Source organism: Hydra vulgaris, chromosome 15 (assembly GCF_038396675.1).
Source record: "Hydra vulgaris chromosome 15, alternate assembly HydraT2T_AEP".
Lineage (NCBI taxonomy): Eukaryota > Metazoa > Cnidaria > Hydrozoa > Anthoathecata > Hydridae > Hydra > Hydra vulgaris.
This window is the reverse complement of record NC_088934.1, coordinates 55164357-55178562: the sequence shown is the minus strand read 5'-3', so window position 1 is coordinate 55178562 and position 14206 is coordinate 55164357. Positions and strand designations below refer to the sequence as shown.

The window sequence follows — 14206 nt, the reverse complement described above, 5'->3', positions numbered from 1 at the left end:
AAAAATGACGTCAAGCAAAAAAGAACGAATTATTAATTAATGGTTTTTAGATAGAAAGTTGAATTTTTTTATTTCACTCAACTTACACAAAATTATTAACTTAAATATTTTTTCACTTAATTAGATTGTAGTAGATGCTGATTATTAAAAGACTGGAAAACTGGAGACTAGAAAAGAAATTTTAACTATAATTTGATTTCAATTTTAACTTTTTTGTTTATTGCCTGTATATCATGTAAAGTATTATTCTTAAATTATTAGGTTAATAAGTAGCTATTTAGAAAAATAAAGAAAATTTTGTTGACTTACTACTAAATATCGTCGTGCCCTAGGTTAGGTTCCCATTAATTTAGAAATAATTTTAACTTGTAAAAGCCTGTAATATCGAGTTATAAATAGCCTACGACCCATTTGCTACCACAGTGACTAAAAAAATCAGAAAGTAACAAATAAGAATTTGAGAGATTACAACATATACAACTTATTAATAAAAAGAAAGATACACCTAAGATGGAAATCCCTAAAGATATATGAAAATATATGAAAAATTTAAAAAGAGTTTTTTTTTAAGCAAAGTTTATCATTGATACACAATTTTAAAACTGAATTTAAACTTAATTTTACTATAGATCTTATAGAAATATAATTTATTGAAACATAAACACTGATTTTTATAGAGATTTTCAAGGATATACAAAAATACTTTATTTAAAGCAAATTGAAGTTATTCTTATAATAAAGTTAACAAAAACATAAAAAGTTTATTTTTGGAAAACAATAGAATTATCAGATAAAACAGCTAAGGTCAGCTCAAACAATTAACAAGAAGACTCTCAAAACTATAAACACATTATATAAAAGAATTTTTTACTGTGATTATATAATTTTTATATTGAGATAATTTCATACAAATTTCAGTATAAAAAAAACAGCTGGAGAAAGTCGACGACGTTAAAGAAAAAACAGCTGGAGAAAGTCGACGACGTTAAAGAAAAAACAGCTGGAGAAAGTCGACGACGTTAAAGAAAAAACAGCTGGAGAAAGTCGACGACGTTAAAGAAAAAACAGCTGGAGAAAGTCGACGACGTTAAAGAAAAAACAGCTGGAGAAAGTCGACGACGTTAAAGAAAAAACAGCTGGAGAAAGTCGACGACGTTAAAGAAAAAACAGCTGGAGAAAGTCGACGACGTTAAAGAAAAAACAGCTGGAGAAAGTCGACGACGTTAAAGAAAAAACAGCTGGAGAAAGTCGACGACGTTAAAGAAAAAACAGCTGGAGAAAGTCGACGACGTTAAAGAAAAAACAGCTGGAGAAAGTCGACGACGTTAAAGAAAAAACAGCTGGAGAAAGTCGACGACGTTAAAGAAAAAACAGCTGGAGAAAGTCGACGACGTTAAAGAAAAAACAGCTGGAGAAAGTCGACGACGTTAAAGAAAAAACAGCTGGAGAAAGTCGACGACGTTAAAGAAAAAACAGCTGGAGAAAGTCGACGACGTTAAAGAAAAAACAAATAAGTAGTTGCTAGTGTAAATTTTTTTTATTTATTCAATTATAAAATGACTAAGTTTTATATATCTATTGCAATATTAGTGTTTTTAAATCAAGTAAATAGTTAATCTTGCTATATTACTTAAACGACTATGGACCATTGTTGATCGGTGCATGTTCTTAACTCTTTTAAGAGTAGAGAATGATCTCTCAGCCTCGCAATTTGTTATGGGAATAGTTAGAAACAAGCGGTATGCTATATAAACATTTGGAAATACATCAATAATATCGGTTTCAACAATCCAATTTAAAACATGCAGAGGAATCAATGTGTTTTCTGTCTCAGATTTATCTTTTTTATGCTTCGATAGAAATCCAAATAACTTATTTACGTGGTTGTAACCATCACTTCTTATAGTTAATTGTGTCACAAGTTTGTCAATAAAGACAAAAAATGTATTCACTCGAAACTTGTTGGATACGTTTAAAGAATCAACTTGGTTTTATCCGTGGCTCAATTTTTTAATTCCTTTTCTTTTGTTCTTATCCGAATAGTCTTTTTCAATAAACGAGCTAAGTTTTTTTGATTCATTCTCAAATCTCGTAAAGTCGTTTCGTAAGTTTTTTACAAAGTCAATTAGTGAAAGTAACGTACTGCTTGCTGTATGCAAATCTAATTCAACTTTTTAAAGAAGTTTGCTAACTGCATTAAACCTCTTAAGTATGTGATGCCAAAGTACAGCCATGAATGCAAAATCTAGCTTAGTGATCTTATTTAATAAACACAAAGCTTCATGACGAGTATCAGATTTTTCTTCTGCATCCTCAGCTATATGACATAGCGCTGCATGAATCTCATCAAAATTTTCTACTAAACTTTTTGAAGCATCTGACCTACATGACCATCGTGTATCTGATAGGTGCTTGAGTGTAGCATGATTTCCTTTCAATAAATCCCATCTATGTGTTGAAGCTACAAAAAAAGAATACAAACTCTGGAGAACGCCAAAATAGTTGATAGAATTGATACACTCACTGACACTGCACTGCCCTACTAAATTTAAAGAATGTCCAGCGCAGGGGATATAAAAAGCTAATTCACTCCGCTCTTTTAAACGTGCTTGTAATCCAGAATATTTACCAGACATATTGCTTGCATTATCGTATGCCTGTCCCCGACAATTGGTTATATCATTACCATATCTTTCCAGTAGATTTAAAATGTGAGTAATCAAAGATTTACCGTCGTGGCTTTTAATTTGTAGAAAACAAAAAAATTGTTCATACACGTGGCCATTTAGATAATAACGAAATATCACAGAAAGTTGATCCACGTGAGAAATATCAGGAGTCGAATCTACGATAATTCCCCAGTATTTTGCTTTTTTTATTTCGGTAATAATGTGCGTTAAAACCTTTTGAGACATAATATCAATTAGCTCTTCACAAATAGTTTTAGACAAATAATTTACATTACCTTTGCCTTTATTTGCAAAAGTGCCAGTGTGTTGCTTTAAAACTGGATCAAATTGAGTCAACAGTTCTAACATGCCTAAGTAATTTCCGTTATTTGACGATCCTATAACTTCATTATGGCCTCGAAATGCTAAACCTCTTCCGGCTAAAAAACGAATAATCGCTACTATTCTATTTAAGATTGCAGACCAATAATTAAATTCCCTTTTAATCTGGCTTACCATATATTCATCGACATGAGTATTTTGTTTTATGAATTCTATCCACTTAATCATACATTGAATATGTTCCTTGCTGTTTTCGTGGCCGAAAATAGTTTGTTTAGCTTTTTTCCAATTGTAAAAGCCACTTTTGACAAATACGTTGTCGTAATCGGGTGAAAACAACTTGCAAACATAACAAAACACACATCCAGTGGATTCAGAAAACATTAATCATTTTCGGTCACACTTTTCGCCATTATTCATCACTTTTTGAAAATATTTAACCGAATAATATCTGAACTGGTTTTTGAACATCCGTTTCGACGATTCGAAATTAGAGTCTTTATTTTGAAAAAAAGCATACCTCTTGTTTAAATACTTCATACGTTCATTTTCCTTTAATTGTAATGGCCATAAAGCCATTACAATTAAAGGAAAATGAACGTATATATAGAATAAAAATATTAACTGCCTAAAAAGTAAATTGTTTGTTTAGCAGATGTTAGAGGTGTCATTAAAGATAGTAAAAATTGGAGTACCTGAGTCAAGCTCATTATTATGCATTGTAGATTCAACACTTTCAACTTCTTGAATTTCATTTGAAGGACCTTGGCAGGCTACCTCATTTTCCGTGTTATTGTTTTCATCTTTTTTCATTGTTTTTATTATTATCTACAGTTTGTGGAAATTGCATATTAGTTTGGTTTGATGAAAAAAAATTTTTCATTTTCGGAAGTTTAGCTACCATTTCCTCTCTCTCTTTCTTCAATCTTCTTTTAGAAGCTCCACGTTCATATTTTCTTAGCATTTTAATTATAACTGTATAACCTGAAAAGTGTTAAACTGTTCTTTTTTTCTCTTTCATGAATTTTGCGCTTCAGCTATTAAATGCATTCACACAATAACTCTTTTGTGCGGGATTACAAAAGAATTGTAGAATTGCAATCGTTAATGCATTTTCAATAACAATATAATTATTCAAGTCATTAATAATTTTCCGAAGGAAATTGTTTTTGTAGCAATTTGTACAAATGTTACATTCAATTATTGCTATAAGGCGCTGCTACCAATCTAGTAATTTTTTTTTTTTTGTAGAAGTAGTTGCGCTCCTTCGTTGTCAAAGACCGGAAAAAATATATAATGCAGCGTTTTTGTTGACGGTTATTTTATTTTTGTGCTTTTGTTTTCAGTTCAATTTATTAAACTTAACTTTGGCTCTTTTAAGTTAATAAAAGATTTAATTTTCAGAGTTAATAAAAAATTATTTACTTTGAATCGGGGCCCCTAAAATTAGGGAGCCCGGGGCTATAGCCCCCCCTAGCCCCCCCCTCCTCCTCCCTTGATCCACCACTGAGTAATGGTGAGTTAAAAAAATCTTTTTCAAATACGTTAAGCTAAAAAAAAACTTTTTCCAATAAAAATAATTATATACAATGATTAGAGTGATTATGATGCCTATGGGGTTAGTTGCATCAAGTTGCTTGGGGTAAGTAGAATTATAAATTAGCTGCGAGTTTTGTTGATTTTACGCACTTTACAAGTTTTTTCTAAAGTAATGGTCGCTTTTTTTATATAACAGCGTAACAATAAACGGAAACAAAAATTTTATGATGAAGTTTATATAAGTTGTATATGCATATAATAAATATGAAGCTTATGTATATGTATTTATGTATTACATATTATGTATATATACATGTATTTTATATGTATAATATACATATAACATACATGTATATATATACATAATATATAATACATGAATATATATATATATATATATATATATATATATATATATATATATATATATATATATATATATATATATATATATATATATATATATATATATATATATATACAGTATCGGACAAAACGAGTGCAACCAAATAATGCTAATTTAGTTTTTTTATATAAAAGTGCTGCATTTTTTCAATTTAGAGAAATAACTATGTAACTGAGTGTAGCATGATTTCCTTTCAATAAATCCCATCTATGTATCGGACAAAACGAGTGCAACCAAATAATGCTAATTTAGTTTTTTTATATAAAAGTGCTGCATTTTTTCAATTTAGAGAAATAACTATGTAACTGTTTAAAGACAAAGTTCTTCAAGTTTTATTCATCACAAAGTTCATTATTTGTTCACGAAAATTAATAAATTAATCAAAAGTATTAAAAAAAGTTGATTTCCTTCTGGACAAAACAAGTGCAACTCGACAAAATGTTGACAAAGCTGTATTTCGCTATCAATATTTTGTGGCGAATCCTTTGTTGTCGATCACAGCCTTGCATCTTCGAGGTATAGATTCGATCAGGTGATCAATAAAAGTTTGTGGAGCCGCTGCCCAGGCCTTTTGGATTTGTTCAAACAGTTGATCCTTATTACGAACACCTACACGATTAATTCTGCGGTTGACGATCTCCCCCACAGGTTCTCGTTAGGGTTGAGATCCGGAGATTGAGGCGGCCATTCCATCACCGATAGGTGGTTGTCTTGAAATCACTGCTTGACTACTTTTGCAGTGTGTTTCGGATCGTTGTCTTGCTGAAAAATCCATTTTATTGGCATATTCCATTCAGCATGAGGTAACATAACATCTTTAAGGATATTTTTATACATGAAACAGTCTATTATTCCATCGTTTCGATGTATTGGACCTAGACCGTTATCAGAAAAACACCCCCAGACCATTAGATTGTCTCCACCATGCTTCACGGTCTTATGGCAGTAATGTAAATCGAGGCGTTTTCCGGCCGGTCGACGTACACGGCAAATGCCATCGCTCCCAATGATATTGAACTTCAATTCATCACTGAACAGGACAGTTCGCCATTTCTGCACATTCCAGTCAATATGAGATGTAGCAAATAGGAGTCTTTTTTTCTGGTTTTTTAGTGAAATCAGCGGTTTCTTAGCAGGGCGTCGAGAAAACAATCCGGCTTCAACAGCACGTCGTCTGATTGTTCGGTCCGATACAGGCAGCTCTAATTGCTTTTGTATCTTGACTGATGATATCCTTGACGGATTGACTTGACGGATCTGACGATCATAGAATCCTATCTAGAAGTGATGGAACGCAGACTTCCACCTTTGTTATATGCTGCCAACTTCCCCCTAGAACGATATTTGGAACATAGTCTTGATACGGTCCATTTTTTCACGCGATATTTATCACAAATACTTTTTTGTGGCATTCCACTTACGTAGTCGCCAATAATTTTCTTTCTTAGTTCCAATCCAAGACTGTCGGGAGCCATTTTTGCACTTGAAGTCATAAAAATAATAAAAAATAAATAATCACGCTTCTCAAGGCTTTCTGTGTTACATTTACCTTGTGATGATACAATAATGCTCTGTAGAACGCAACGTCTTGATTGGATGTGGACTGTATTGATGTAATGAAACAATTGTTGTATTTCACTTCTTGTATTGATGTTCTTCGATAAAACACTTCGATAAAACTCACTTCGATAAACTGTCTTGATAATACTGAATGATTGACTTCCATATACTGACTGAATTACATGTCGATTTACATGTCTCTTATATAGTAAAATGAACCTGTATGAACCTGTTCTGGAAGATTCTAGATGCTTCTTTTCGATGCTTCTGGATGCGTCTGGATGCTTCTGAATGTTTCTGGATACTTCTGGATGCTACTGGATGTTTCCAGATGTTTCTTCTGGAAACTTCTGGAAGCTTCTGCATGCTTCTGAAAACTTCTGGAAACTTCTGGATACTTCCTTTAATTATTTAAAAACTTCCGTGACGTTGACACGGACCAGACTTAAGAAAATGAAACAAATCAAAAAAGTTGCACTTGTTTTGTCCGCTGCAAAATGGCACTTTTCAACGAAATTCTGCCTGTGTGCTGTCACCTGTCAGCTGATTGCTCATGTCATGGCATGCTATGACTCCAGACTCCTAAACTGTTTGCTGTGGTAGTATAGTTCGTTTCGTTTTTAAGACATGTAAAATTAGGAACACTTTTTAGCATTGTTCGATGTTGGTTGCAAATTTTTGTCCAATACTGTATATATATATATATATATATATATATATATATATATATATATATATATATATATATATATATATATATATATATATATATATACAGTGCTTTTTTTCTCCTGGAACGCACCGGAACGGCGTTGCGGCACCTTTTATTTGATATATATAATTTTTTTGCTTTATATAAACATTTTGTTCCTCGTATTATTATATAATGAAAATAGTTCATTTTTAAATATTAAACATTCTTTGCAGATTTGAAAACATTACAGCGCTGCGTTTCAAAATTTGCTCGAACAGAATTTAATTTATTTTCATCTTTCCTTAATAGCGTTCGTTTTTATGATGCCAAGTTCTTTGTTTTTCCGATTTAATTAAGTTGAAACATCTGGTATAGTATGTAAACTTATCCTCTTTCTTATAATAAATTACAATATTTCTAGGGGTTATATATACCCTCGTTATTCAAGTAATATAAAAAACCGTTAAAAAAACAAACAAATAATAAAACTTCAAATTTTTCTAAATGCTTTACTCAGAAGTAAGAATAACACTATATAAAATTTCATAGTTTTATCTAATCAAAGTTATCTTTGTTAAGAAATCACTAACATTATAAAAATTTAAAATCAAGAAAAACCTATTAGAAAAAAGAATAATAATAATAAAACAAACTAAAATGCTGCACCTCGTGGAAAAAAAAAAAAAAAGATCTTTCTAATGGGTGATTTTAATATGGATCTATTAAGTCACAATGAATCTAATCCTGTTTCTATATATCTTGATTCTTTAACTTCTTACTCACTAAGCCCTTCTATAATTTTACCATCACGCATAAGGGCTACATCTAAAACGCTGATTGACAACATATTCACAAACTTTCATTCAACTGATCAATACTCAGGTAACCTTACGATTTCAATTTCAGACCACATGGCACAATTTATTTGCATTCCTGGCATACCCAAACACCCCAAAAAAGTAAAAACTTACAGACGATGCTTCAAAAAATTTAACAAAAGTTTATTTATTAAAGAAATTTCTAATATCAACTGGGAACTCTCCATTAAAAAAGATGATGATGTTAATAAGTCTATGATTTTTATTTTAAAAACATTTGATGAAATCTTAGACCGACATGCTCCTTACAAAATACTAACCAACCAACAAATTAAAGTAAAATCAAAACCTTGGATAACGTATGGAATACTTAAATCTATCTCAGTTAAAAACAAACTTTATAAAAAGTTTATAAAATCAAAAAATATTTATAAGAAAAATGAATTATTTACAAAATTTAAATTTTATAGAAACAAAATTTCCAATTTATTAAAATTTAGCAAAAAAACATACTATATTACGTATTTTAATAATAATCTGAATAGTATTAAAAACACCTGGAAGGGAATAAAAGAAATCATTAATATTAGACCTTCTACACACAATACATCTTTTAAACTTAAATTGAACGAAAATCTTATCACTGATCACACTGCCGTATCTAATATATTTAACAATTTTTTAAGCACTATACATAGCAAACTACTTAGCAAAGCCATACTTCAGAACGCGTATTTAGTGACTTTCTTAACATCCCAAATGCTAAATCGTTTTTTATTAATCCTGTAACTGAAAATGAAATATCTGGTCTCATTACAAACAAGCTCAAAACTGAAAAAAGTCTTGGTCCTAATAGCGTACCTACATTCCTCCTTAAACTAGTCCCACACATTATTTCAAAGCCTCTCTGTACTGTTATAAATAACTCATTTAAAAGTGGTATTTTCCCAGATATTTTTAAAGTTGCCAAAGTTATTCCAATATTTAAAAAAGGCTCTTTACTAGATTTCACAAATTATCGACCCATCTCTTTGCTTTCTAATATAGGTAAACTATTTGAGAAGGCAATGCATATTAAGCTCTATGCTTTTCTTGAAAAATTTAAATGTTTTTACACCCATCAGTATGGATTTCGTGCCAATCACTCCACAACTCATGCTCTCATTGAAATGACTGAACTGATTAGAAAAGCAATCGATGATAAATATTTTGCATGCGGTGTATTTGTCGATTTACAGAAAGCGTTTGATACAGTAGATCATTCAATTTTGTTAAAAAAATTAGAATATTATGGGATCAGAGGCGTACCCCTTAAATGGTTTACTTCGTACTTAAACAATAGAACACAATTTGTTTCTATTAATGACTCAAAGTCTACCCTTGTAAAATGTTCTAATGGTGTTCCACAAGGTTCAGTATTGGGACCACTGCTTTTCCTTCTTTATATTAATGATCTTCATACGTCCATTAAGTTTGCTACTGTTTACCACTTTGCTGATGACACTAACCTAATGCTAATTAATAAATCCTTAAAAAAAATTAACAAACACATTAACCATGATCTTGCCAATCTAGTTCAGTGGCTTCGCTCCAACAAACTTTTTCTAAACTCTAATAAAACTGAACTTATTATCTTTAAATCAAATAAAACAAAAATCTATAAACATATGAACTTTAGATTAAGTGGCAAAAAAATTGAACCTGTTAACTCAATTAAATATCTTGGTATAAAAATTGATTCAAATCTTTCATTTTTATCCCACTGTGAAGACTTAGCAATGAAACTAAGTAGATCTAATGGTATGTTGGCCAAAGTTCGCCATTATGTTAATCTTGGAACACTTTTGAACATATACCATGCTATTTTTGGCTCACATCTTATATATGCATGCCAAGTATGGGGGCAGCCCCATCAACAAGCTCTTATTAGGTTATCCCATCTCCAAAACAAGGCTTTAAAAATTATTTATTTTCAGAATATTAAATTTAATTCTAATGTGCTCTATCTAACTTCTAAAGTATTAAAACTATGTGACTATATTCAATTTTCAAACTGCCAATTTGTCTGAAACCACCAACACAATAACCTACCTTTAACTTTCATCGATTTCTTTTCCAAAAGTGCCAACACTCGTTATCACCTTCGTTCCAATAGTAATTTAAACCTGTCTGTCTCTAAACACTGCTCTCATAAATACGGACATAAATCTATAAAATATCAAAGCATTAAAACTTGGAACAACCTTCCTTATGAACTAAAGGCTCTCAATTCATTCTCAACCTTTAAAACTAGATTATTCTATTTTTTATTAAAAAAATATAGTTAGTGTTTATAATTTCTATAATCAATTTTTGTTGTCTTTAGTATTTTTTTTTTTTTTTTTTTTTTTATTTCTATTATATATTTTGTTGCCATTACTATTGCTTATTGTTATTTCTATAAATATTTACATTACTATTATTAACTACTTTTAACTATTACTACTAATATTAATATTGTTATTATTATTATTATTATTATTATTATTTTTGTTATTATTGTTGTTGTTATTATTGTTATTATTATTATTATTATTATATTATTATTGTTATTATTATTAGTGGTATTATTAACACCGTTATTTTTATGTTATAAAGTTGTTATTAACATCGTTATTTTTATGTTATAAAGTTTATTATTTTTATTATATATTATGAAAATTAGCATTATATTTATTTGAATTAGATATTATTAACATTAGCAGGTGTTTACTTTATATTAGTAAATTTACTATTTGTAAACATCCTTGAATGTAAAATCTTATTTCAGAAATAAATTATTGATTAATCAATCAATTGATTGATTCAATGTAATGTGTTCTTGCGTCTTAAAAAAGAAAAATAAGGTTTCCAAAACGACGATGTGACGTAATCACCGTCGTCTTCATTCAAACCGCCTTCACCCGGAGAACACTGGTGAAACTGTATTTCCAAGGACTCTCTCACTTTTCTTTTAAAATAGTCTTCCTCTACTTTAACAGTGTTGTTATTATTCCAGCCAAAGACACCATGGCAATTTCTTGAATGCCCCGCTACGGCCGAATTTTTCCATTTTTCCTCAAAAGTATGCTTTTGATGTTGGCAAATGCGAGTTGAAACCTTGAGTTTTGTTTCACCTACATAGAGCTTTCCACACGAACACTCCAATTTGTAGACTCCTGGGTAAGAGTTGTTAGGAAGTCGAGGCTTGTTTTTTTGAGTTATTAATTGTTTTTTGGTTATTTAAAAACTGGAGTATAGCCTACACTTTTAAATATCTGTTTTAATTGATTACTTAATTTTGGTACCCATGGTAGAGAAATATAATTTGGTTCTATTTTTTTGATGTTATTGTTGTTGTTTTGTTGATTATTTTGATTATTTTGCTTATTGTTTTTTATTTTTTTGACAATGTTTTGAAGTATTTTTTTATTATAACCATTTTCTGTAAACATTTCTGTTAGAAACTTTAATTCATGATTTATGTGTTCTTTACTGCATAATGCAAAAGCTCTTTGGATAAAACCTTTAAATACACCATAAATTATTTTTGGATCGTGACAAGAATGCGGCTTTATTTGCACATTAGTTATTGCATCTTTGCGATAGATATTAAAAAGATATGTTCCGGATTTGTTATTTGTTATTGAGAGATCGAGAAAATTTATTGTGTGTGAATCACTTTCTTTTTCAATCGTATATTTGATATTTGTGTGTTGATTATTTAACAAGTCAAGAAAACGTTCTGATTCTGCCTCATTTATAAAACGGGAATGGATATCATCTACATACCTTTTAAATGATTTTACACATATTGGTGGTGTAAGATATTGTGCCTGTAGTAACGCTTTTTCTTCATAATGTTGTAGAAAACTCTCTGCCATTACTACCATTAATGATAAACCTATAGGACCAGCATCTTCCAATGTGTGTATGTTGCTTTCATGTAAAAAATAACAATTTGACAAACACAAATCTAAAAGTATTTTTATTTCTGAAAAAGATAATTTTGATTTAAAGACAGGACTGTTTCGGAGTTGTTCTAATAAAATATCGATTGATTCTTTAATTGGTATTGAAGGGTAAAGATTAACAATATCGAAGGAAACTTGAAATTCACCAGGATTGATATACCATGATTGAGCACATTCAACAAACTGTTTTGAATTTCGAAGTTTTGTTTTGTTAAGATTGGAGGTAGGTTGGATGAGATTTACTAAATAATTTGATAATTTATATGTAGGTGATCCTATTGTGCTTATTATATTTCGCATTGGGTAGTTATTAGTTGGTTTGTGTGCTTTGATGACACCATAAAATCGTGGAGGAGTGGCGTCACTTGGATAAATTGATCTATATTCATTTTTTGTAAATTTTGTTTTCAGATTTCGTAAAGTATTCTGAACTTTGCAAAGGAGTTTTTGAGTTGGATCATAGTTTATGATTTTAGATTTTCCGAGTAGTTCTTCAATTTTTTTAAGAGCATCGATTTTATTAATTCGAACAAAGCCTGATCCTTTATCGAACGAATAAATACTAATTGTGTTGCTAGACTTAAGTTCTTTGAGAGCTTTAAACTGATCCATATCTAAATTTGTAGAAACCGGTTTATGAATTTTCAAAACCGGTTTCTACAAATACCGGTCTAAGTTTATTTGCATCAGTATTTTTGTTTGAATACTTTAACTTTAAAGCTGCCGTTTCAGTTATACTTATTATATCCATATATAGAACTTTACTCGGAATAGGAACAAAGTTAGGTCCTAAATCTAGTATTTTTTTGTGATGTGTTGGGATATTATCAGCACATAAATTAAGTGTTACCTCTTTTATAAACTTGTACTTTCTTTGGTTATCATTATCTTTATATCTACTTTCCTTGATTAATAAATCAAATTTGATTTTTAGTTTATTTCTCGATCGCAAAAACATATATTCGTAGGACTTATCTGTAATGTTTGTAATTTTTTGAAAATCTTCATTATTTACACATGATTTTATAAATTCTTCTAATTTTTTGATTGAAATTATGTTGTTGAAATATCTTTTTTTTTGCTAGCTTTTGGGTATGTAGAAGTAGATCTCAAGAACACCTCACGCAACTTAAAAAAGATGTATTTTTATAACAAAAACTTTACAACAGTATTTGCAACAGTAACTTTTATTGTATTGTTAATGAATTTCCTGTTATTAGCGTTTTAAATTCAAAGTTATAACCTAATTTATATATTTAAATAGTGATATAAAAATATCAATTAAACAAAATAACGTAAAACTAATTCCCCTGTTCAGAAAAAAATCAAATTAAATGCAAAAGAAACAGAAGAAATCAAAATTACAACGTCAGATTTACCTTTTGCAGACAATGACACCAATTATAGCTGGCCAAGTTGCTGGACTTTAGAGCAAAAAACAGAGTTTTGTTCCAAAAACGAGTGGCTTTGTTTTCGACAAAAAAAGCTCGGTTGCACTACCTGCCAAAAAGTGAAAACACTTGGCGTAGAAGCTAAGATGGGAATGAAAATATCTAAAGAATGGTTCAATAATGAACTTTCTTATTATGGTGAAAATAGAAAGCAACAGTTAAGTTCGTTACGTAAGAAAATATTTGATCACAAAGAATCTGTAGGACATCAAGCTGCATTAAATTTTTTTTTTTTTTTTTTTTAAATAATTAACCTCCCCAAAGCCGAGAAGGCCACTACAGATGAGGAGGCTACTTGTGGTTATCACCCTCTCTCAACTCTATAACTCCGAAACACGAACCTTGACGAACAAGGCCGCTGCGCGGAGAAATAAGTTGAGCGCGGTACTACCAGAGACGTGGTGGGAATCGAACTCGGAACCTCTCGCTTATGAAGCGAGCGCTCTACCACTACACCACTACCGCATTGCGAGTGACGACGCAACCACTCGCTTATGAAGCGAGCGCTCTACCACTACACCACATACCGCAAATATGGTAGAAGAAGCTAAAAAAGAGACTCTGTCAAACAATATTTTAAAATCTTTAAGGTGGTACTAAAGCATTAAAATCATAAAAAAAGTGATTTTAGGATTTTTATTTCAATATATGTAGAATTCAATTCTGGTTTCAAATATATATAATTTTAATATGTTTTTTTAATAATATTAAGAGAAAATTTTTTTTTAATAAACC

At 30.3% G+C, this 14206-nt stretch overlaps 2 protein-coding genes across 2 annotated transcripts; both read right to left on the bottom strand.

The window, feature by feature from the left end:
* Window positions 1–2174: 2174 nt before the first annotated feature.
* On the bottom strand, window positions 2175–3395 carry LOC136092084 (zinc finger MYM-type protein 1-like). The gene has a single exon (XM_065819804.1). It carries the CDS (start codon window positions 3393–3395, stop codon window positions 2175–2177), a length of 1221 nt encoding a protein of 406 aa, XP_065675876.1.
* Window positions 3396–11285: 7890 nt separating this feature from the next.
* Window positions 11286–12632, bottom strand: LOC136092083 (uncharacterized protein PFD1115c-like). Its single transcript, XM_065819803.1, has one exon. The coding sequence runs from the start codon at window positions 12630–12632 to the stop codon at window positions 11286–11288; it is 1347 nt and encodes a 448-aa protein (XP_065675875.1).
* Between the last annotated feature and the right edge of the window lie 1574 nt (window positions 12633–14206).